General features: G+C 41.8%; 1 protein-coding gene across 2 annotated transcripts in view; it reads right to left on the bottom strand.

Annotated features, from left to right (window-relative positions):
- Positions 1 to 945: 945 nt before the first annotated feature.
- Positions 946 to 26,381, bottom strand: part of MARCHF6 (membrane associated ring-CH-type finger 6) — a 77,200-nt gene continuing 51,764 nt past the window's right edge. For both annotated transcript variants that reach the window (XM_086361229.1, XM_086361230.1), the window contains exons 16-26: positions 25,567 to 25,686; positions 24,502 to 24,602; positions 21,886 to 22,023; positions 20,767 to 20,971; positions 18,824 to 18,893; positions 15,526 to 15,707; positions 12,272 to 12,406; positions 7,073 to 7,162; positions 5,100 to 5,232; positions 4,021 to 4,156; positions 946 to 1,352 (exon numbers count right to left, since the gene is read on the bottom strand). In XM_086361229.1, the coding sequence (XP_086217355.1) occupies positions 1,262 to 1,352; positions 4,021 to 4,156; positions 5,100 to 5,232; positions 7,073 to 7,162; positions 12,272 to 12,406; positions 15,526 to 15,707; positions 18,824 to 18,893; positions 20,767 to 20,971; positions 21,886 to 22,023; positions 24,502 to 24,602; positions 25,567 to 25,686 (1,401 nt within the window). In that variant the 3' untranslated portion in view covers positions 946 to 1,261. The remainder of the gene's footprint in view (positions 1,353 to 4,020; positions 4,157 to 5,099; positions 5,233 to 7,072; positions 7,163 to 12,271; positions 12,407 to 15,525; positions 15,708 to 18,823; positions 18,894 to 20,766; positions 20,972 to 21,885; positions 22,024 to 24,501; positions 24,603 to 25,566; positions 25,687 to 26,381) is intronic.

Here is a 26,381-nt window from a genome sequence, read left to right as displayed (position 1 = left end):
GCTTTGGTTATACGGGAAAACCAAGTCTCTAAGTGCTCTGCCTTCTGAGATTTTACAGCACGCTTCCAATAAAATACACTCTGCACTCCTATGTTAAAAGGCCAGCATGGCCAGCTTCCTCCTGGTCAAATAAAATCAAGCTGGTTTTACTGACAGTTTTATTCTGTAAACAAAAAGCTTCAGAAACTTTGGAGAAAAGCACTGGCCCTAATCCTCACCCAGGGACGTGCTCGCCAGTGGGACCTGGGGCTCCAGCCAGTCTCCTCTAATCTAAGCCCACAATCTAATGCTATCAACCTAAGACCACAAACCCTGGCTACACTGGACAAACATTCAGTATGTCCTTATTCCAGGAAGATGTAGGATCACTGGTGATGTTATTTTCTTAAGATTTATGATCTTTAGTGACTCCTGGCCACTGCTGCCAAAAGGACAGCTGTGTGTGGGAAAGCGGAATTGGGGGACCTAAGGAAAAAACTTTTGGACTTTTGTTTTTCCTCCTAAGTGTAGACATGCCCCTAACAAGCACAAAACCCCAACTCCCGATGCTGATCACTAGGAATATTAAATTATCAAAATTAAAAATAATTTCCTCACCTAGCACAAGATACTATACAATATTACAAACACAGACATATGAAAAAAAATCAGGCAGTAGAAAATGTACAACAGCTTTGGTGTTATACAAAATAACTTCCAAAAACGACTGACAGTGAAGCACAAGTTCATGTTTCCTTACCACAGACACTCACTGTTGACTTCTACTTGTTTCCTTTTACGTTCTTGGTAAGGTCTGAACAGCCAGGACACACAGAACACACAGTTCACTTAAAAAGAACTGCAGGAACACCAGGACAGTGTGCTCCAAAAGACATCATTAGCAAGTCTGCCTCTGCACTACAGCTCTGTGGCACATTTCCTGTCAAGATCACAGCAGGTCCAAAATAAAGTGACAACTAGATTTAATAAATTAATATACATTTTGTTTAAAGATGTACAATGCACATTCTGTTTAATCCAGGGCTCTAGGGTATCCAGGAACTTCTATTTACACATGTACAGACCTCGGACAGCAGTGATGTCAGAAGATGCAAGGGTGGCAGGGTCTCGCTGCTGCTCGCTGAGTGCTGAGCACACAAGTCAAAGACACCTAACTTAAAAACAATGCTGAGAGATCACTGGGGAAATCTCCAGAGAGAGAAGTCCACAAAAAAGGACACGTGAAGGCAAGGGGAAGGCCAAGGTAGTGGAGACAACCACTTTATTCTTGGGACGACTGTGGAGGTGGTGGTGATGTGCCTTGTTTGCCGGATTTCCGTTCATAGTTCACGAGGCGCTGGCCCACAAGGTACCTGGGTTGTAAAAACAGGTTGGTTACTCTCTTCTGTCATCTTCCTTACTAAACATCCTTCCTCGGGGTAGCCAGTGATACATTTTTAAAAATGTAAATCACATCACTTCACTCCCTATTAGAACCCTTCAATACTTAGGGAGGTAGAATGGGGGGTCTAGAATGACCACGAGCACAAAAGCAGGCATTTCATAGCAAGCCATGCGGCTTATGGGAGACAGAGACTCACAGGTCAGTGGCCTCGGATGCTGTGCGATGGAGAATACGCTCTGGTCCACAGGCCAGGGGCCCTCAGAAACTGAGCCCTGGAGGCCAGAGGTAGGTAAGGTCAAGTACACTTACTCAGGGGATTTATGTCTTACAGATCATACAGATCATATTTTACAACACAGGTAAGTGGACAGATCTGAAGAAATGGACTGGAAATATCACTGGGAAGCTGGGTAGGGAGGAGAGTCAAGCTCTGAAAAGCTCTAGCTCTGAAGAAAAGGAGAAATCAAAAGGCAAAGTCTTCAAGGAGGTCCAACGGAGAAGTGTGTGTGCAAGGGACTGACAGAAGGTAGGAGTTTATGGTCCAAGAAAGAAGACTAACTGTCCGTAACCTGTGCGATGTGGTGGCAGGGAGGTGACGACAGATGGAGCAGGGCTGCAGAGATGGAGATGGAAGTTCCTGCAGTTGGAGTGACGAGGCTGGAGTCCCCTACCAGGGACAGCGTCCCCGTAACAACCGCAGGAGCTGGGGAGGAGGAGCAGGAACGCGCCTCTCCTGGAGGCTGACCCCAGGAGAAAAGTGGGTGCAAAGCTGATGGCAACAAGCTGGGCCAGGGGTTGGGAACAAGTGCACCCACTTGGAGTCAGCAACAGGGATCCAGAAGTGCCCAGCAGGATTTGACCCGATGGTGTGAGCGTGGGAGAGGGAAGCTAGCCCGTGACAGGGCACTGGGCACTGCTGCAGCCAACAGCAAGCACACAAAAGCCCGAGGGACGGAGGCCTGGCATGTGCTGAGGACTCAGGACTCAGCAGCTTTTCTTCTTCACCATGATTTTCCCCACCCTGACTTTCATCTTATCACTCTTCTGCCAACACATATGCCGCACAAGGTGCTCTGGCAAGTTTATGCCAAGGAGCTTATTAAAAACATTCCACTAATCCTACAGCTTCTTTGTCATGAGCTCACTGTTTAAGCCCTTTCTTTTTGTCCTCCTGATTATTTTCTGAAGGTAACCATTCCTTATCCCACTGTTCCCCAACTAAACAGTGTTTTTTCAAACTGTGAGGATTTTGTAAATGTTTTAGACAATGCCAACCTAGTAGTACCTGACATAATCCATAGGGCACTACCTGACACACACCTGAAGTTCAAACCATATCAAGATATCAAGCACACAGAGAAAAGCAAAGTAAACGTGCCCAGGACCCAAAAAGTAGGGGCAGAAAAAGACGCCTCTGAGCCCACAGGCAGTCCTGGTACCCTCGCCCCCCCCATACACAGGCAACCTCGGCGCCTCCCAGGGATCAAGCCCTGAGAGATATACACTGCAAACAGGATGTGGCCTCCGTGGCGCCTGCACAGAGAGACGGAGGGGAAAGACAACAGAGTGCGCTGGGCTGCGGGCAGCTCCTTGAGGGCGTGTCTCCTGTGTGTTACTGCAGTATTACAGCACTGCCAAGACAGGGGAGGTGAGACAAACTGACTTTCAGCACTGAATCGTGCTGAAATCGTGCCAAACCCCTCCCCATTCTTTCATGGTTGACAGAACTTACACTCTGACTCCCTAAGAGGTCTAGTGTTTACATCATCAGTAAGTCATTTGGAGAAGCCCTGAACACTCTAGATTTCACTCTTTAAAAAGTTACTCTTAAGTAAGAGTCCTCAGAGTAACAAGGTGACCAAATAATCTGTTGTCCAAAGCTGGCTCTCATGACTAAACAGGAGCCGGTTCGGGGTGGGGGGGGTGGGGGCCGGTGGCTGCTAACAAAGACACGAAGGCGGCAGGTGTAAACTGGGACTCTCCCGGGCAGACGAGGACGGAGAATGACAGACGCACTTCCTCTGTGAGACACCGTTAAAGCAGAAGAGGATTCCGCCTTCCAGTAGGAGACAGAGGGTCAAAGGGCTGTTACCCCAGAAGGGGTTTTCGTAGAGGGCAGGTAGCAGCGTTTCCTCAAAAGAGAGTGCAGCACAACACTTTAACGTAACCTCAACCTCTTCTCTCAGCCACAGGCAGAGTAACCCACTGGCCCGTGGCTACAGGAAGGGCTTAGGCACAGCTGCTAGCTCCTAGTGTAGGTTTCTTTTTTTTTCTCTTTAGGTTTCTTATTTTTTATCTAAAACTACTTAATATACTGCCAGACCAAGACATCTGAAAACAGACTGAAAAGTACTTCATATGGACATTAAAAAAAATCTACCCCCCCAAATGAGTTTCAGTCTTTTTCATCTCCATCAATAATTCTGTATTTTTGGTTGTTTGATCCAAGCCAAGTACTTAATAACTCTCTTTTTTACTTTCTACACCCAACCTGTTAGCAAATCCTGTTCATTCTACCTCAAAATACATCCAGAATCTGAGCACTTTTCCCTCATGTGATTTATCACATCAGACACAATAGTTAAGATACACGACATTTTAACAAGGGCAGATAAACCAATGAAGTCTGGACTTACTTGTCATTTTTAATATGTTCATAAAGGCGCTTAAACTGGCGGACCTGGAAGGACAAGATTCCCATCAACACCACAACCATCAGCAAAAATGGATAAATCCGCCGATGGACCAAATTTTGCATTTCCGCAGTAACACCTGTAAAACAAGTGTTTTTTTTAAAACAAGAAAGGAGAATTCTTAAGTATATATACAGTGTATACAGAAAGACAGTGAAATGAAAATACATCCCTTCCCTAAGAAGAGGGAAGGGGAGCTTAACTGAAACTCATCCTGTACGACCCAGAATGAAGCCAGGAGTGCCTGGGGCCAGCCCTAGCCAGAGGAGGAGCCCCGTGAACTACCCCAGGAGCTAGACTGTGCTCTGAAGGCCACAGAGCAACCAAAGAAAGCATGTTCACCAGGAAGTCTTGAACAGTAAGATTTGTTATTCTGAAAGGTCATCGTGGCTGCAGTGTGGAGAATGAGTTAGTGGTATCGGGTTCTGAGCAGAGAAACCCAGAGACAAGACAGCTGAGGTTGCGGTGAGAGCCAATCTCTGTCTCAACAGGAGGCAGGCAAGGGCTAACAGATGAGAGAACGGGTTCCTGGGGTCAGATCAGCAGCACTCAGAAGCCAGCTGAGTCAGAAGAGCGGAGCCTCAGGTGACATGTAAGACCTTCAAGGTCTCTGATTCATGCTATTTGTTGGATGATCATGGAGGTAACTGAGACAGGGAACTCAGAAGAAGAAAAATACCTGGAGGGGAAAACTGTCTATATTACTGAACATGTGCTTTAAGGTCGTGTGAGGCTTGTTCAGCTGTCTACATGTTTAAGTGTCACAAATGAGCATCTCCTCTTTGGTTTTTCTTTTATGCTAAAGAAGATTTTTTTACGTGTCAACACCTTCTTACCTGCCTAGAGAAAAAAACTGTGACAGAGAGTTTTATTATCCTTATCTTGCCCTGACTAGTGAAATCTAAAAAAAACAGTCTTTGAAAATCATTGTTTTAGCTGGATTTATATTTACAATAAAGCGTTTGGAGCCAGGTAACCTCATATTGGAAGGGACAAGAATGTACTGATGTGGATAAACCCACCGAGTAAAGGAACGATGCCGGACGCGATGACGTAAGGTACACACAGGGAAAGCAAGAGCACAGAGATCACTGGCGCTGCCAGTTTCCGAACGATGTACTGAAGGTCAATGTTCCGGATGCCATTTGCGTAAACCTGAAACACAGGGGGAGGGTGAGAGCCAATATACAAGACAAATTCCTCCAGGCTAAAGGGCGATCTCTACCGCAGTCAAGCCACGGGGCGGGATCTACTAGCTCAAACAGATTCAACGTGGCTGTTTTTTTTCAGAAGTCAAGGCAAATTCTGGAACACAACATAGGTGTGGTGTCCACAAATTTTTAAAAGACATGCATTTACTTCCTAAAACTTTGCAGTTAACTCTGCTAAGAGATGAAGTAGTAAGACCTAATCGAGAATAACAGCTATACTAGCTTTGTGCTATACACCACCAGGTGGCATCCGTAACATTAGTTGAGGACCACATAACTTGAACTAACTTTATATATAAATTGTGTGAGAGTAAGCTGTGTTACTACTCAAGATTACATTCATTTTATCTGAATATAAGAAAACATTACAAATAGGAAGCATGTTTCTAAAAATCTAGTTATAAATCATATTTGAACAAATCAAAAGGTAATTTATATAACAATTCAGTATGAAAGAATGCTACAGTGAAATTTTTTTTTAATTCAAGAATTTCTAAACTATTTCCATCATTTTATCCAGAAAGTTCTACTGAGTAGTACTGCAGAGGAAAGAAAGCATGGCAGTGGGGAGATCCTGGGAATAATGGAAAACAAACATGGTGTGCAGAAGGGAACCAAACTGAAGAGCACTGTGTTCCCCAATGCTTCAGCCTCTCCTGGCGCTCGATCACACAGTGCGGTGCAGCTCACTCCAGGCCCTGCATCCCTCGGACACGCACCAGAGCATCAGAGTGTGAATGACACACAAGCTCCTCTGACCCCCTCAAAGTCCTTTTAACCCAAATGCATTTAAATTAATGCAGCAAAGCAGCTCATTGTTTCTCAATCATTTTAAAGACTTAGACACATGTATGAGAAAGAATGCATCAGAGAGAAAAATGTCATAAAGATCAACAATGTTTATTCTCCAAGAGGGTCAGGGTCTCACCTAGAACCTCTGAAGTGAACTGGTCTGTACCCCTACAGTGAATGGATATGCTGCCATGTACCCCACAATCCATCTCACTTCAGAATCAGCCCTCTCTTGAGAGACACATGCAAACACATATAATAGCTCTTCCCGCTCCCACACATCTCCAGGTACAGGAATTTTTGGACTAGTTTTTTGTGCACACTGGACTGAGAACTATTTCCTATACATCAAAAGGAGGTGTACCTTTAGTGCTACGCAACTGTAACACCTGATTAATTTGGTGCTGCCCTAAGGACAAGTAGGTTGTTTGTAAGTCCATCCTCTAGGAAACCAAACTTAAAAGAAGTACCAAAATTTACTACATTGGTTATTTTGGAAGAAATCTCCCTAAAATGAATTATCCTACTTCCTAGCCTTATTATCGAAGTACAGAAGCACAACCTATCTCTTTCAAGGTTATCACCACAATGACCAAATTATCTGACAGTTCCATAATATAAAACTGTCTTAGGTGCTACGTAGCTAGAATAGCTCTATTTTAAAAATCTATTCTTTTCCTGCCTTTTTGTTTATTGCCTTACACAATGACCTCTTTTCTCTACTACAGATTTACAAACCTGAATCCCTGCTCTAAAAAACAAAGAAAAGCACACGTGCTAAATTCTGCCTTTACTTTTGCTCAGGCTTCTAGGTACTTTAAGCTACCAGTTAACTTCAGGTAAGGGAAATTTTAAGAGTAGTTGATGGTAAGAGTAAAAAGTGCCTTTCTCCTAAAAAAAAAAAAATTATATCCTCATTAAGGAAAATGTAGAAAACTTGAAGAGAAGTGGGAACATGGAAAATAAAGGTCCCATGAGTCAAACTTGCTTACCTGCTCAATTACAGTTTTCAGCCACCACTGAGGACCCATCAATGTTATAGCTGCAATGATTTTGGCATGCAGGACTCCAAGTGCCCAGTCCTGGAAATAAAAATCACTTAACAGGTTTTGTTTTTAGCAATAAACCCAACACAAAGGCTATACAATTTTCTTACATTATTTACTTCAAAACACAAGTTCTGTTGGATCAGTAACAATTTTATATAAGAGTAATAAATACACTGGAAAAAAATTCAGGAAAGTTCAATGCTTCTACCAAAACTCATTCTTATTATCTACGCCCCCCCCAAAAAAATCTGCATTATTTTCCCAAGAGAACTAAGAAACATATTTACTTTAGTGGAGATCTCAACAAGCAAATAAATAAACCAGTGCCCTGCTTTTATTTCATCACACCATTCTCAGGCTGTTCTATTGGTTTGGACAGGGAAGCCCTGTCTGACGTAAAGAAGCCATCCCGAGGGCTCAAAGCATTTTGAGCTGGTGCACTGGCACTTCTGCTGAACTGTCACTAGGACCCCCACTGCCACACGGAGTTCCTCACGGGGGCCTCCTGCCCAACCCCACTCTCCACCAGGCAGCCAAAGCGACTGCCACTCCCACCACCCAAGGGATCTCTTTAAAAGTGCAAATCAGATCATCTGAAGAGCCTTCCCTGCTTACAACCCTAAACATGGCACACAAAGTCCTTCATAATCTGTTCTCTGTTTATCTTAAAATATCTGTGTATTTTTTTAAAGTATCACATAATATTTAAATCTACTCTTACATAAAACTGAAACCTTTCCAGGGACGGCTGGAGTCCTCTGTGACCACCCCGCAGCAGTAACCACAGCTAACATCTGCTAAGTATCTTCTACATTGGTTTCCCTAGGCACCAACCATTTTCTATACGTGTAATGTCCCACAGGAAATACGTAGTACCTGTTTTACATGGATTTTGCTCATACTGTTCTGATTTTCCAGTTTGGTTGGCTGGTTTTCCAAAACATCTTCAAAATGGGGTGGGAGGCTGAGGCATGCACTGAATTCTTGCATAACCTCGAACACCACTCTATCGTGACAGATGAATGACTGAATGACATTTTGTCTGGGTACAGGAAGCATAGTTTTTGTCCCTTTTATCTTAGTGGTCTCTAAACACCTTTCTACCTTCTATGGTTTCAGTGGTACAAAGTCCATTGCCAGTACGGTTCTTTTTGGAGCTTGTGATTTAATTCAGAAATTTTACCAAGATGTACCCAAATATGTGTTTTCCTCATCAATTTCCATTTCACCAAACTTGATAAGCTCCTTCAACCTACAGATTAGTTCTTTTCTTCCATTCATTTAAGAACGTCTATTTCTGTTTCAATGTGGCCTTTCGCACTGTAGAACCCTTTTTATGAGTGTCACTGAGTCTCCTGGCTGTATCCTCCACCTCTTCTCCCCTCAATCATCTGCTCTTCAGTTGTGCACTGGGCATTGGTCTTCCAGATCTCCAGTCTGAGCCTTAATGGTGACTGGTCACATTTTTAATTCATTTATTGAATTTGTTTCAAATCCATGCTATAAAACACCACGACAATTTCACTGTGTTTTATGGGTGCTGCTGTGTGTGCATTCACACATATCCTAATCGCCTGTGTTTTTATCTTCTATTTGGATGCTCACAGCTCTGCAAGCAATTCCCTGTCACTGGACCTTTTCTTTCTATGGCTGCTGGGCCCCTCCTTACATACAACAGTTGTTACTTTTCTCTGCAGGCTCAATGTGGCTCAGAGGCTCAGACTGAGAATAGCCTACAAGGCTGCAAAAGGATCTTTTAGCTCATTAGACCTCTAAGGTAGCAAGCCAACAGCCTGCCAATGAGAACATGGAGAAAGCCTCTCTGCTTTTTCTCTATCCTTCCAGGCTCCAGGCAGAGAAGCTTCAACCCACCAGCTCAGCTCTCTCGTGGCCTTTGGGAGTCTAGAAGGCACCCAAGTGAAGTTAATGTTCACCTGGGGAGGAACACAGAACACTGAGGTTCCAGCTCTTTCAAATCCTCTGCTTTGCAGTTCTTTCCCACAAAACAAAACACACCACACTACCTACTGTGCTAGAATTCCAGAAGAGCCCAAACTCCCACAGAACAGCTTAGAGTCAGGGATGAACAAAACACAAGTTGTTCCTTCAAACTTGGGATTTTATCCAGAATATTAAGGATATCATGCTGTTGGCAACTTATATCTATCCTATACTCGAAAATGTATCTGAGAGCAAGCTGTATTAAAACACACAGCAAAACAAAAGCAAAAAATGAAACACACAGTGTGACTTCTTTTTAACTGCTGCGCTGAATTCAAAAGCAAAGATGTATCGGATTTAGTCATTTTCTACTGATGGACATCTGGCTTGCTTCTAAGTTTTCTGACATCATAAAAACCACATGACAGCAGGACAACCCTGTTCACGTCTCCTGCACACATGTAAATATTTCTTTGCAGGGTTTCTCAAAAGTGAAACTGATGGGTCACAACATACAAGCATTCTTGAAACAGTAATTTCAACTACTCTGCCAAGGTCAGGATGTCGGACACCATCAAGACCACCAAGAACACATGTACAGGCGAACAAGCTGCATCACTACTCAACGCGGTGAGGCAGAACAGACAGTGGGAGGACTCAGAGCCCTGAGTACGAGTGTTAGCAAAGGCTTATGATAGTTCTCTGGCCTGTGTGAAGTGATCTGAGGAGAATTTAAGGAAGCAGGGCTTTGCTCTATTCCAGATGCTATTTAGAAAAGTAGCCCACCACGCTCCTCCGTCCATGGGGTTCTACAAGCAAGAATACTGGAGTGGGTTGCTGTGCCCTCCTCCAGGGGATCTTCCCAACCCAGGGATCAAACCCAGATCTCCTGCATTGCAGACAGATGATTTACTGTCTGAGCCACCAGGGAAGCCCATTAGAAAAGTCCTGCTAATCTATAATTTGATATTTTAGTAAATCTTACCCAGAAGACAGGACAGACTGAGGCTAATAAAACTGCCGCTGGAAACAAAGGAGCAGCCAGGCATGGGCACATTTGATCATTTGTGTGGTCTGGACAATGCTCACGCTTTGCCTGCATTCAGACGTGATTAGTTTTACGGCCTTAATTACGGCCTTAATTTTGTTGTGATCCATCACGGTCACAGAGTGGCAGTATAATGCTGATGTTCCGTCAACTGTTCATATCCAACAGGAGGCACAGCTCCTGGACTCGGGCTGTTCTGATGTTTTTAGTGCAGCATACCACACAACCTCAGGAGGCACAGAGCATCTGTTGGCCACATCTGCAATGATCACATGGATCAAGGTAGTGTCTGCTGACCCCTCCTCTACGAAGCTGTTTCCCTTTCGGGTATCAAGTAATCTGAAAGGTGACACTTTGTCACCATGCAAACGACCACTTCTGCATTGTAGTGGCCTTAAAACATGACTGCAAATTCTTCTCCCATGGAGTGGTAGGGGTCTATGTCCACTTCCCATAGGTCTGAGCCAACCTGTGACTTGCTCGTACCCAGTAGGAGGCAGTGAAAAGCGATGTGCAGGACTTGTGAGAGGAGGCCATGAAAGCTGATGTAGCCTCTGCCTTGTTGGCTGGGACACTCATTTCCCTGAAGTGCAATGGAATAAGCCCCAGTACCTCGAGCCACCAAGCTATAAAAAAGCTCAAATACATCTAGCGGCTCCAGCCAAGAGCCCAAATGAGGGGCAACGACCAGCGCCAGCCCGCACATGAGTGATGACATCTTCAAATGATGTCAGCTAAAGCTGTCAAATCACACTCAGCCCTGAGTCTCCCACATGAGACCCCAGAGAACGTGAATCAGATATGAGCAGATTACACCCTGGCTTAACTTCTGACCCACAGACTCTGTGGACAAAGTAAATGATTGTTTTAAGCCAGTAAGCCGGGGCTGTCAGGTAACTTGTTACTGCACCACAGTAACCAAAGACCGACCCATCAACTTTCACTTGATGGGTTCAGTATCCACTGACAATTAGAGGAATCAATTATTTTAATTATTGCAAAATAATGATTTTCTTAATTCCCTTAATTCCTCTATTTTTCATAGCTGCTATTATTCTGTGAAAAACAGCTTTCCTTCAATCCCTGATGCTATCACACTACACTGCAATTCAGCTCCTACAGGAAGGCATCACATACACGTAACAATTTCCCTTTTTTGCTCACTTTCACTCAGGTTGTAACCTACGAGCACACCAGATGAGAGTGTCCCCTATGTGTGCAGTCTCACTTCAAGGCCTGCCCACTCGTTCCTTCCTGGAATATACTTCTTTTCTCACCCACTCCTCTGCACTCTACTATGTTGTCCTGGACGTCGTCTCTACAGAAAACTGTATGTAAAACCCCCCTAGATGGGTGAGGACCTCGCCCCCTAATGCTGTGCTCCTCACGCGTGCCCCACCACAGCACTGTCTACCTGTCTCTCCCACCAGCCTGCAAGGTCCCAGGAGTCCTCGCTTTAGCCTCACTCCCGTCTGAGGCACACTGCACAGGGTCTGGGCACACACTAAAGCACTCGAGTAAGTATCTGCTGTTGAAGTTTACGGAGGTTCTTCATCAGGAAAGTAGACAAAATTTTCATCTCTGGAAAGTTTATTTTTAAAACAAAGCTGAAAAGGCTTTGAATGACTGAAGTCAAGATCTACTCTTTCCCTAATCTCTCTTAAAAATTTGAGGTCTATGATGTTAACTTCAGGCTCTAAGTATGACAGAAAAGTTGAATCTCTTCTTCCAAGTGTATTTTGAGGCCTTTGCTATGACCTGCACAGTTACCCTCAGAATGTTCTTTTTAATAAGCCTGTGACTCTTGTGGGGGAAAATGTGTAATTATTAAAAAATGTAGGTTATCGCTTCAAGGCTCAAAACTAAAAGGAGCAACTCATCAACCTAACTAAAAGTGAAAAGACCAACACGTTAGCTTGCATTTTTAGTGAAGCCTATAGTGACATTTTAACCGATAAAGTAAGGTATTTACTTTATATGACCTGCGTATTTCAAAAGGTACAATGCATCATCTGATCAATTTTACAAGAGCTCCTACAATAGAAAAAATTAAGGAGTCTTTCTAAACAAGCTGCTTAAAATCACTTTAAACAACTGAGAATTTTTCTGATTCCAAATACAAAAGGAAAAATGAGCAAAAGACATGCACTTACCTGCCATGGGTAAAAAAGAGGAGTCTGATCCAAAGGAACCCTCAGGGGAGCAACAATAACCAGCTCAAACAGAAGCCCCAGAAGAAGCGGGACCACCCCAGCCAGCAGCACTGCCACGATCACAGTCTTCATTATCTAGTGGGAGATCAAAGGCTACTGAGTTAGAGAGTCTCCCTAACTTCTAGCCAAACACCTTATCTCACGTGAAGTTTATTTTTCTTTGACCTGACGCCTAACAGAACAAATACATACCTTAAACAACTCACCTTTTGCTACATGTTTAAATGAAATTTGAATGTATAACTACAAAAATTCAAGCTACTTAACAAAAGCATGAAATTACTACTAAACATATTACTATACTATATTGCTACAAAATTCAGTTCAGTTTAGTCGCTCAGTCGTGTCCGACTCTTTGCGACCCCATGAATCGCAGCACGCCAGGCCTCCCTGTCCATCACCAACTCCTGGAGTTCACTCAGACTCAAGTCCATCGAGTCAGTGATACAATCCAGCCATCTCATCCTCTGTCGTCCCCTTCTCCTCCAGCCCCCAATCCCTCCCAGCATCAGTCTTTTCCAATGAGTCAACTCTTCGCATGAGGTGGCCAAAGTACTGGAGTTCCAGCTTTAGCATCATTCCTTCCAAAGAAATCCCAGGGCTGATCTCCTTCAGAATGGACTGGTTGGACCTCCTTGCAGTCCAAGGGACTCTCAAGAGTCTTCTCCAACTCCACAGTTCAAAAGCATCAATTCTTTGGCACTCAGCTTTCTTCACAATCCAACTCTCACATCCATACAAGACTACTGCAAAAACCATAGCCCTGACTAAACGGACCTTTGTTGACAAAGTAATGTCTCTGCTTTTGAATATGCTATCTAGGTTGGTCATAACTTACCTTCCAAGGAGTTAGCGTCTTTTAATTTCATGGCTGCAGTCACCATCTGCAGTGATTTTGGAGCCCAGAAAAATAAAGTCTGACACTATTTCCACTGTTTCCCCATCTATTTCCCATGAAGCAATGGGACCAGATGCCATGATCTTCGTTTTCTGAATGTTCAGCTTTAAGCCAACTTTTTCACTCTCCATTTTCACTTTCATCAAGAGGCTCTTTAGTTCCTCTTCACTTTCTGCCATAAGGGTGGTGTCATCTGCATATCTGAGGTTACTGATATTTCTCCCGGCAATCTTGATTCCAGCTTGTGCTTCTTCCAGCCCAGCGTTTCTCATGACATACTCTGCATAGAAGTTAAATAAGCAAGGTGACAATATACAGCCTTGATGTACTCCTTTTCCTATTTGGAACCAGTCTCTTGTTCCATGTCCAGTTCTAACTGTTGCTTCCTGACGTGCATATAGGTTTCTCAAGAGGCAGGTCAGGTGGTCTGGTATTCCCATCTCTTGAAGAATTTTCCACAGTTTATTGTGACCCACACAGTCAAAATCTTTGGCATAGCCAATAAAGCAGAAATAGATGTTTTTCTGGAACTCTCTTGCTTTTTTGATGATCCAGCGGATGTTGGCAATTTGATCTCTGGTTCCTCTGCCTTTTCTAAAACCAGCTTGAACATCTGGAAGTTCATGGTTCACGTATTGCTGAAGCCTGGCTTGGAGAATTTTGAGCATTACTTTACTAGCGTGTGAGATGAGTGCAACTGTGTGGTAGTTTGAGCATTCTTTGGCACTGCCTTTCTTTGGGATTGGAATGAAAACTGACCTTTTCCAGTCCTGTGGCCACAGCTGAGTTTTCCAAATTTGCTGGCATATTGAGTGCAGCACTTGCACAGCATCATCTTTTAGGATTTGAAATAGCTCAACTGGAATTCCATCACCTCCATTAGCTTTATCTTATTACATATATTAACCAAGTGGCTGTGCTACTTTTCTCAATCTAAGCCTCAGGAATAGGCTTCTGTTTGTCCAAGAAACTGACCAAGTCTCCACACCCCGTCTTGGAGTGTTACTGCCAGTGTTTGTCATCTCCCTGGTTGTCCCACCCATAGGCTGACCTGTGACCTCTGAGATGGACTGATATAGCTGAAGCATTCTGTATAAACCCAGTTAAGGTAATTAACCAAGCTGATCAAATTAGCTCCCCTGAGAACAGTACAGTCCCACAGAACTTCCTGAGATGACAGAAATGACCTCTATCTGTGTTGTGCAAGATGGCAGTCGTTAGTCACATGGCTACTCTATTAGCACAGCTACAGAATTTGGACAAAGTGGCAAAATAAAAATAGGCACAAAAAGAAGGAAGAGATAACACGTAAGAGCCACTATGAAATCCTGACAAAGAAATCAGTTTTAAAGTGGCCTTGATGTCCCTTTTTCTTAAGGGAGCCTCAGTGAGGACAGTTGTTTCAACAGCGACAGACTAAAATGGTGTGCATTAAGACACAGTAATTATTTCTTTACATAGCAATATGATGTGGAAGAGTATCGAATGGAAACTGGAACTGGCTAGTTTCTCTATTTAAATAGAGTTAAGTGTCTCATTATCTACAGATGACATAGCAATCAAATCCGTCCATTCTTAATATACAATTAATCTCTTGTGGTTTTCTTTAAACATGAACATTAAATAGCTATTAAACTTCTAGTAAAATCAAAATAAAAATTCAGATACAAGACTACAGTTGATTATACAAATGAAAAAGCATAAAGCAGTGACCTAAACATATTTATCAGTCATAATCAACATTATGATCAATCAATAAGTTGCCACCCTTAGACAATCATCTTACAGTGACATTTTCCCCCACTCCTGTGACAACTAAGTTCTTTTCTGAGAGTAATACTTCCCATTACCTACTATACTTTCACACTAGCCAGGACATTCTTGAATAACAACAGACTATAATTAAAAGAATCTTATTTATATAGAAAACACTGACTGAAACCTGAAGTCATGTTTAAAAGAATTTAATCAAATTTTAGAAAAAAATAACTTTCAAGGAAATTTCTACTTAAAGAAATTGATTTTAAATTCTACAGACTATCTTATGTCTCAAGGGCATTACTGGATCATTTAATAGCATGACTTTCTTCTAACCCTCAGATATATCTGGACTGTATTTTTCAGAGTAAAACCTGAAAACTACTGCCTTAAAGGAATACTCCTTTTAATTCAAAAACTCAACTCTCTTGACACAATCAACACAGTGAAGAAACAAAGTGAAAAGATTTAAAGAAACCTCTGGAAAAACATTTACCACTGCTATCAGACAGGACCAGTTTTGACTAGAAAGGCCTACCATGAGGGACCACTCCTTAACCTTCTGGAAGATCACTCTGCGTCCCTGTGGCATCCACGCCACCAGTACCGTCACCGCCCGGATGGTGAGCCAGCAAACATAGAGACCACAGGCAGCTGTGTAGAGCTCATGGATTTTGGCAGTCCCGGTCCAAAATGACATTAACCAACGGCCAGCAAATACTGAAAATACAAAGGCTGATAAATGAGACATGCGATCGTGCAAAAACAACTCTAATCTTGATGTCAATGTTGTACTACTAGTATTTTCGATCATTTTAAGTGATTATTAAAAAGACAACATGTTTTGATGTATCAGTGTCTTCATTAAGAGCAAACAAAATAAAAACAAAATCCCCCAAACTCTAAAGAATGTCATAACTTAAGATACAACCAAGCCACAGCAAGTCACTGGGTACAAGCTTGCCTGTGACCTGCATGGTGACCTGCGAGGCCAACCGCTTATTCTATGGGGACCGAACGGACTTGCGGAGTGGGGCGTTCTTGCTGTCTGATCATCAAATGAAATGATTGTGCACGTAACAGGACACAAATGGAGAATATACTTTCTATTATTTGTGTTGTCAATATTTTTAATATTTAGTAACATTACAAAGGAGAAGGCAATGGCACCCCACTCCAGTACTCTTGCCTGGAAAATCCCAGTCCATGGGGTCACTAAGAGTCGGACACAACTGAGCGACTTCACTTGCACTTTTCACTTTCATGCACTGGAGAAGGAAATGGCAACCCACTCCAGTGTTCTTGCCTGGAGAATCCCAGGGATGGGGGAGCCTGGTGGGCTGCCATCTATGGGGTCGCACAGAGTTAGACACGACTGAAGCGACTTAGCAGCAACTTAGCAGCAACATTACAAAGAATTTAGAGTAACTTACTTTCATTTAGCTCATTCATTAAGATAGAAAACTAAGCTTATTTTAATAAGTGGGCACAATAAAAAAAAGAATCTCACACTAATTTTCTCAGGAAAAAAATAAAATGAAACTTAGGAAATACGTGAAAGTTGTCTAAGGGATGGCCTCAAACAAAGAGCTATTACAAATAAATTCCACAATGTACCCACAAAAATCTATCAGGCAAGATCATTTATATAATTTCTTCACATGGTTACTCCTTAATAAGGCTGGAGAGAAGACCAAGACCCCATTTCCAGTGTCCCTTTCTCCTTGACACAGTAGTTATCTGTTTTGTTTTGTTTAAACTTATGTGTTATTTTTGAATGTCTAAAAGGGTTGAACTTTTCCATACATTTTCTCGATAATCTAGCCAACAACCCTGCCAAGTAGTAACGACCCTCCATTCTGAAAACTGAGAAACCGAGGCCCCAACCAAGGGCACACAAGGGTGGTGGCTGAAGGTGAACTCACGTTTACATGACCAAGATCATGCTCTTGATCACTGACCCACATTGTCTCCAATCCCAATCAAACCACCTCAACAGTCAAGTTTATAGGCCATAATGCTGATAATATTACAGACTTCTTTGCAATATCACAAAACAGCTTGGGTATGAAGATAAGTAATTTTTAAAGACAAACACATGCAAATGTCACATGAAATAAACATATATGCTTGTTAAAGCTTTAAAAGTATCACTGATAATTCTGTAAAAATGTCAAGCATTCTATATGTATATGTATTTCTACTCCAGCAAGGAGATTAAACCAGTCAATCCTAGAGGAAATCAGTCCTGAATGTTCACTGGAAGGACTGATGCCAAAGGTCCAATACTTTGGCTACCTGATGTGAAAAACTGACTCACTGGAAAAGACCCTGATGCTGGGAAAGATTGAAGGCAGGAGCAGGGAAAGACAGAGGATGAGATGGTTGGATGGCATCACCGATTTGGCGGACATCAGTTTGAGCAAGTTCTGGGAGTTGGTGATGGACAGAGAAGCCTGGCGTGCTGCAGTTGATGGGGTCGCAAAGAGTTGGACATGACTGAGTGACTGAACTGAACTGATTTTTACTCCAAAGTTTTAGTTCTGTTTTGGTTGGCTGGTTTTAAAAAATTTAAAGCCCTCTTTTAATTCTGTACTTCACATACTTCTAAAGTGTTTTTGAGAGGTCAGATTAGTTTCTAGTTTGTAGTAACTTAACATTAGTTAAAATGTAGCTATAGGAAGGTAACCTATGGGAAAACAGCATCCTTACCACCTTAAATGTGTACTATGACAAGTATTTCTATAATTAAACACAGCTGCATTCCTTCCCCCAGATGCTGGGACTGGATTAACAGGGAAGTATTTATTTAACAATCTTTAACGAGATTAAAGTACTTGTATTGCCAAATTCAAGTAATAAAACTGGATTTCTTTCCTTTGTTAACTTTTTAATATTTCTGATAAAAACGAAAATGGAACATAAAACCCACAAAGCTGTCCAAAGTTCAAAAACTTAAGTTTTCTCAAAAATATGTTTATTTCACTGCACCTTCCCAGGTGGCACTAGTGGTAAAGAACCCATCTGCCAACGTAGAAGACATAAGAGACGTGGGTTTGATCCCTGGGTCAGGAAGATCCCCTGGAGGAGGGCATGGCAACCCACTCCAGTATTCTTGCCTGGAAAAATCCCTTGGACAGAGGAGCCTGGCAGGCTACAGTTCATAGGGTTGCAAAGAGTCAGACACACTCAAGTGACTTAGCAATGGTTAACTAGGCTTTGTCATTTTAACAGCTGAGATCTGAGTAGTGAACTCAGGAGCAAAGTTTTAACAGTCAAAAATCAGTGAAAAAACAGTTAAAAATAAAACAAAATTTTAAACAACTTTATTTTTACCAGTTTAAGGTAAATCACAACTCTTACACAAATCAGAAAATAATTTTTTTAAGAAACCTCACTTGAAATTAACTAGTTGCTCCTCCTCAGCCTTAGCCCACATGGGAAAAAAATCAAGTATTTAAGGTAAATCTGATTTATAAAGTTATATTGAGTGCTATAATCAAGACACTAGCTCACTATACATTTGCATACTTGATTAAGACCTGAAAAGTCTTATCTTCCACTTAGTGATGATTTAAGTGACTAACACATCAGTATGATTTAGGATTTTCTTGCTGCTATGAAGCACTAACAAGGAGGCTGGGGGGCAATGAGCTGCTTCTGATACTTTGTGACTTTCAACTCTGTCCCCATGTACCCCACATTCAATAAAAATGAAGGGAAAAGTGCTTCAAGTTTATATTTGATGAAAAGATCACATCTCAGCAAAATATACCCTGTTAAAACGTAGCATCTTTTCATGATGTCATTAGCAGAGAGCTAGGATAAGCTCATACCTGGTAGAGTAAGGCAGATGAGGCTGGCAATCAGTAAGGTTATACACATGAAGACAATCAACAAAAATATCTGCAAGGCAAAACACAGCAGTGCATAAACAGTAGTCACATGTGCTCAATGTATTTTAGGACACCACTCAAAGAATCAACACAATTCTCTCAGTAAAAACAAACTGTCTATACTGGTATTTTCAGGACTCCTTCCATTTTACATAAAAAGGAAATTTTCATTTTAGATAATATTAACTATAACTCTGGCTAAAAGGAAATTGCTTCCACTTTCATATAATCAGATACATCAGCAAATAACAAGCAAACATATTTTAAATCAGAGAGCACAAAGATAAAACACGATCAACTTACATTTTCCCTCACTATTAATTAAAACTAAAAATAGTCACTTATTTTTATCAAATTCTCAAAAACAACTTTTCATGAAAAGAAAGCTTACTGTCTAACAATGCCATCCAATCAGAACACTCTGATGATGGAGATGTCTACACCTGCACTGCTGGACACAGGAGCTACGGGTACATGAGGCCACCCAGCACTTCACCGGGGATCAGTGCGAATGAATGCCGGAATTTAAAATTCTAGGTACTTAGAGTATGTCTACAAGAATTTTATTTTTTACTTTTTCAGCTTAATTGATATAAATGACAAATTAAACTATATTAATAATATATTTAAAGTGTTCAATGTGATCTCACACACATATATGCTGTGAAGGAATACCCACCATTCAAGATAATTTACCACATGTCTACAAGTGGTATTTATTTTTAATTAAGTTTAAAAGTAAACAATCATCATAGCTATAGCTGGTGGCTCCTATATGGAAAAGTGTAGACAGAAAGGAAACACGCTGAGGCAAGAAGGAAGTGGCCATCCTGGACAGAAAGATAAAGAGTGCTTCCGGCCGGGACCCAACCAGGCCCTGAGGGCAAGGCTCTGGCAGGGAGACGGCAAGCACCGGCGATAACACTGCACGACCAGGCATGGAGACTCGGTCAGCTTCCACTGCCTGCCTGACAGACCCCGTGGTAGTCCTCTCTCTAATCTGGACCACAAAGTACCATCTGGTTAGGAAAGGATCTTTGGCAACTGAAGAGCCTCGTTTCTCACAGCTCCTCCATCTCTGGCAGTTCGCCTACACCTCCTGCCTCAACTCCATCCGTTCACTTCCCTGCAGGTCCATACATCTTAACGTGCCTCCTATCCTGACAACAGGCCTGGAATGCCTTTTCCCACCTGCTTTTTTAAATCTGCTTGATCTCCTAACTTTAAAGATTTAAAAGTATCGACTCCTCCATGAAGCTTCTTGAACAACTTCCAAAAAAGTGTTTTGTGGAACAAGAAGTGGGCAATCATGTAACATGCTAGTAATATAGCAAGTGAGGTGAGGACTAAGACCTGACCATTGAATTTAACACCCTGAAGGTCCCTGGAGACCCCTGAAGGATTAGTTTTGGTAGCATCTGGAGGAAGGTCTTGGTGACCTTGGCAGGCACTTCCTTAACCAATCTGGTCTTCAGTTTTATCAGATATAAATAAAAGATTACTACTCATTCCTTGGAGCACTGGGATTAATACTGCAAGGATTAAAGAGAGAAAAACTCTAAAATGCAGATTCCAGTTCCTGACGGATATGAATCAAGAATGTTAATTTCTTATTTGATCTAGGGTCTTCTTGTTCCTTACAAATGGCAGGGGCCAATGGCACATGGAAGCCCAACTCCATGGCCCACGTCTAATTTGATAAACTTACCTGACATTTACATACATAACGTGTTGTAGAATGAGAGGAGTGAAAGGTAGGTTCTCCTCAGAAGACTGTAAGATGTGTTTATACCAAGGACTCTATACTAACAGCACCAATAACAGCAGCAAAAGCTCTCAACAGAAATCTGAAAGATCTTCTGTTAAGTCTGTACAGTACCTACCCTGAGTGGAAAATTTAAAGGCCGGCGGTAAGGCTGAAAGCCAACAGGCCCGCCCTGCTGGAGTATGGCTTGGTGGGCTGCGTGCAGGCCTTCCCCTACCACGGGAATAGCGTTGTTATTTCGAGCATGCTGGTTATTGTTAACCTGTTGGTTTGCACTGTTCTCATTTTCTTCCTGGTCTCCCAACAAGTAGGAATGAAGATCCCTGTGTAAAAATTGCATCAGTGAAAATTCTCACTCAGAATAAAACAGCAGATATGACACTGTCTTTAATAATAATTATTATAATTATTGGTGACCCTTAATAATTATTACTTAGGGAAGAAAAGGTCTAAGTAGAATCTATGCAGAGCATTACCATTACCTTAATCTGCTCTAAATGTTGCTGCCTGCTTTAAATGAAACCCTTCCAAATGTAAAGTTAATTAACATACAGAATACCCCATAAATTCGATCTATTTTATGTTTTCTTCAGCCAACATCTGAGAAAAATCAGTAACTGGAAAAAAAAAAAGTGTACAATATACAAGATACTCAAAGTGTACAATATACAAGATACCCTATGTGAAGAATTTTAGGGAAAAAAGTATCAATTTCTCTTTTCACTATAGATAACTACCGTGTCTGCTATGACATGCAGCTCAACTAAAACCTCCAAGCCACAAATGAGATGGGGAGGGAGGAGGCATGGCAGGCACTGAGCCATCAGAGAAGGACACATGTTCAAGTGGAACCTTGGATGCACACGGGCATCCCCTGGAGGTACTGTGGGTCTAGCTCGGGACACCACAACAAAGCCAACACTGCAGTAAAGGGGTCAAGACTTGTGGTTTCTGAGTGTATATAAAACTTATGTTTACACTTGACTATAATCCAGTAAGTGTGCATGGCAGGTGATTTTTAACACTGACCCACCTTGGAAGCCTCCCAAAACATGTATACATTCTCCTTAAAAGGATAGCAATGATGAGAAAAGTTTTAATAAGTATTATATACACTTGCAGATATCATCAAAATGTCTCTTATTAAAACTAACTCTTCCTGAGTGGGGCATGCTTTTTCAAAACGGTTATTAAACAATAACAAATGATATGCCTACGAGGTACCTGCCGTACTTACAGCAAGTATCCAGCAGTGACAGTCCAGGCTCGCACCAGTCCCTTCAGCCACTGCCGCGTGTGTCCCTGTTCGAGTAACGCTGGTAAGACAACCTGAAGCAGAAGCAGCTCAAGGGACAGTTCACTCACTGGAGCATCACTAAGACAATTACAAAAAGCCATAATTCACAATGTGGATTCAATTTTCCATTGTCACCCCCACCCTGTACCATATTAAACATTTAATGGAATGATGGTAAAACTCCTTGAAGAGTCACATGAACTTACTGCCTTTATCACCTCACATCCACTCTCAGTTGAAGACAACAAGGCATCTCCCTCAAACATCACCAAAACTGTTCCTGATAAAGACTGCCATGACCGTCGTGTTGTTAGAATGACGAGCAGGTCCTGGTCCTCAACTCACGTGCAATATTAGTAGTGTATTACACCACTGGCCACTCTGCGCTCCTCAGAACATTTTCTCCATGGACACCTCGCCAAGGCGTGTTGGTTCCTCCTCATTTCCCTGACTTGGACACAATGAAAGGCTCCCCTGATCTCTCTATTCTCATCTGCATGTGCTCTTTGGATGCACGCAACCTCCTGTGGCTTAAGACAGCAAGTTTCTGTAAACTTCCATGTACTATCAGACATCTGCCCTAATCCTTAACTTACATACCCAAAGAGCCAACCCAATGTTTCACAGAACACCCAAGACACCTTAAATTGATCGTGTTCAGTATCAAATTCCCACTCCTCCTTAAACCCTGCTCCTCCACAATCTTCCTCTTCTTAGTAAATGGCAACTCCACCCTTCAGGTGCTCAGGACAGAAATTTAGATCCTTCGCTGCCTAAGTTCTTCACCCTTCATTCAAACACCCAGAGAATCCTACAGACTGTACCCTAATCGTACCCTAAATCAAACCACCTCTCCTGACTCCACAGCCACTTCCTCCATCTCAGCTACCCTCACCTCTCACCAGGATGTGCCACTACCCTCCTGGCTGGCTTCCTGCTTCTGCCGTGGCCATCCCAACCCTGGCTCTTCTCATCACAGTACCCAGACTGATCCCCGGGAAACCTATGTCAGATCACTCCTCTCTCTGCTCAACCTCTCCAAAACCCCCACCCCTCAAATCACTTGAAGCCGAAGTGCTTACCGTGGCTTACAAGGCTCTGTAGGACCCAGCTTCCCACCACCTCTCTGACCCACAGCCAACTACTTTTCTCCTTCTTTCACTGCAGCCAAACTGGCCTCCGGCTGCTCCTCAACCCAAACTCAATGACGCAGCACATGCCTGCCCGGCTGCAAAGGGCCCTTTGCCTTCAGAGATTCATGTGGCTCACTCCCTTGTCACCTCCTCAGGGCCTCCTCAACTGTCACCTCAGGGCCTCACTAGTCACTTCTTTGTTCATTTTTTCCCACAGCACTTATGATTCTCTGACATATCACATATTTTACCTATTTTATTGGCTGTCTCCCCCACTGAAAAACAAGTCCAGAAGGACACAGATTTTTCTTGATTCTGACTTGTTCACTGTTACATCCCTTGTACACAGAGAAGCACCTAGTACATGATGGGCCTTCAATCTTGCTGAATGTAAGAATGCACTAAACACTGCTACAAAATCTCCATTAAACTTCTAGGTATAATCGAGTACCAAAATGGGACTATTTCAACAATACATAAAACCAACTGTGCTTCCTGGTTCTCCCTACAACCACTGAAACATACAAGGACGGGGAGGTAACTTACTCTAGATAGCAAAAAACTCAAGAGAATAAAACCTCAATTTGGATTCTGAGGAGAAACAGCAAAAGCTTGCAGAAGGTCACTACAAACAGAGAGGGAAAGACCAGGAACAGCTAGGCCTTTATGGGCAGACTCAATGGAGGCTGCATGGGGCTGTGGAGTAGAATTCCAGTCAGACGATACTGGACAAGATGCTCAAAACGCAGTGTGAGATTATGCCAAGCCTTGTATGTCATTCTAAACTACCCAGATATTACTATGCATATTATGGAGGAAGAGGCAGATTTGTTACAGATGGATTATAAATGGAGAAAAAGAAAAAGGCCTAAAATACTAAGTGGTATATCATATTGATTTATATAAGAGATCATAAAGAATTAGAACTGACAAGATTTAAAGACAATTACAAGTAAATCTGAGGAAGAAATTCAATTTGCCTGGCATATTTAGATGATTGAAGAGAAGATACAAATCACTGAAGAAGGGAATGTAGGAGACTAGGTTTCCAGGTTACTTTAGTCTTTAAATCAAAATAATATTTTTCTATTTATAAGCCCTAGATCCTATCTTCATCTGTAATTACATGTTTAACTATGGCTACCTTATCTATGATGTAATGCTTTTCATATAAAGATGACATTACTAAGTATCTCTCATTAGGAATGCTAACATTTTGATGCTAAACAAAGGCACACTGTATTTGCAGAAAAAAGTCTTTCTTTGGAAAATATAACTGCTAATGTTCATATGGAAAAATTTAGTTATCAGATGACTGTTAACATCTGTGAGAAACGAAATGTTTTATTAAATGTATGTACTCTGAGTATCAAATCCCTAACAGACTTTTAATTAGTAAAGCTTCCAAATGTCAAAAACTTACCTATAGAGCATGACGTTGTATGGAAGAAAATGAGGCAGCAGACTCTTGATTATCCGTATAGGCAGCCACAGCATTAGGAGTACGATGGAGCCGAAGACAATCTGCAACAAGAGAAAGGGCAGGCCGGGCACCACTGTCACCATCCGTGAGAGATGGCAGACTCCTGTTTAGGTAGACGTATGCCCAGGGCACTGAGTGTTCTCACTCAACACACTACACCTGGGTCACTCTGTGTGAAGACGCGTTCCTAGGACAGCTGCTCCTCTCTCTCTAGGACACAAGGGCTCAGACAGGAGCCACAAAGGATAACCATAGCATGGTATATGAAAAGAGAGCTAGAAACTCACAATGAAGGATCAGAACTGTCTCATAATAAATCACCAGTGACAATAAGAGAGAACCCATACTAATGGCACAAGTTTCCAAAGGGCACACAATATTGCTTTTAGAATTTTATCTTGGAAAAACTTAAGATTTAACTAGGCAATTTCTTTTTCCACCCAGGGAAGAAATTTTGAGATGGTTCTATTAAGAGTTTAATGTGCTGTGCTCAGTCACTTAGCTGTGTCTGACTCTCTGCAAACCCATGGACTACACAGCCAGCCAGGCTCCTCTGTCTATGGAATTTTCCAGTCAAGAATACTGCAGTGAATTGTCATGCCCTCCTCCAGGAGATCTTCCTGACCCAGGGATTGAACCCACATCTCTGGCATCTCCTGCATCGGCAGGTGGATACCTTACCACAGCACCACTTGGGAAGTCCCAAGAGTTTAATTTAGAAGCTATTAACAAGTCTCTATTGCTTAAATGCACATTAAATATAATTCTGAAACCCATAATTTGGCAATTAATTATACTTCTAAAGAACTAAAAGGCATTTTTGTTTACTAACATTTTATTTTATCAAAGTAACCAACAAAATAAGTATTTGATAACCAACTTCCACAGGCGTAGATAAACCTAAATTATTCAATCCACTCTACCAGTCCTTCTGACCAAAAAACAAAAAAACTCAAGGGTAGCCCATTTTACTTCAAAATCAATAAAAAAAAAAAATACACTTACCACTGACAAAATAAATCTTCGAAGATGCCTATAAATAGGCAAGTGAATCATTTCTTGTACTGGATTAAAATCTGGATCATTCAAATTCCTTAGAAACCATAAAACACCAGGTCGAAGTACCTGAAAATTTATTTCAAATGCTATAAATATCCATCAATGTCTTCCGCTTCTGCATATGAGCTAAAACATTAACAGAGAAGCTTTTAAAATTATTTTAGCATCTTAAAAAATTGGCCCTAGAAAATTCATGTTACTCTACTTGGAAAAGAAGTTCCTATATCAGAATTAAAACTATCCTGTGCCTGATGTTCTCTGATGCTTTTAACCATTCAATGGAAAAAATTTACTAAGTATAATTTGTCAAGAAATCTAGACCTCCAAGATGAACAATAAGTATTTTTATAAAAATTAGTATTTTTAGAAAAATTATAACTATATTGTATAATCTGGGAAGAATTTGGTTATAATTTATAATTATCCTAAACAAAAGATGTGATTTCAGTCTTACACTTTCCAAGAAGACTTACCTTAATTAAGAAACCCCTTCGCTTCTCAGTATCTTAAGTGACTACCTATTACATCTTTTTCGCTGGCTCAGGAGAAAGCATCAACTCTAGAGGTTGTAGGTGATGGGGCAATGGATGAGCCTGAGGGTTAGTTCTGGGTGGCCCAAACTCACTGAGCTGCCCTGTGTAAAGTCTCTCATCTGCCCAAATTCTATTTTTCCATCTTCCAAACAAAGCAGTTATTACACATGACCTTTAAGTTTCCATCTAACTCCAAAATACTAGGATTCTGTATCAACAAAAAACTAC

The sequence above is a fragment of the Bos grunniens genome, chromosome 20, assembly GCF_055505025.1.
Source record: "Bos grunniens cultivar Pamir isolate PY7600 chromosome 20, Bosgru_T2T1.0, whole genome shotgun sequence".
Classification (NCBI taxonomy): domain Eukaryota; kingdom Metazoa; phylum Chordata; class Mammalia; order Artiodactyla; family Bovidae; genus Bos; species Bos grunniens.
Note: the sequence above shows the minus strand (reverse complement) of the source record. Positions and strands in the feature narration are given on the sequence as shown.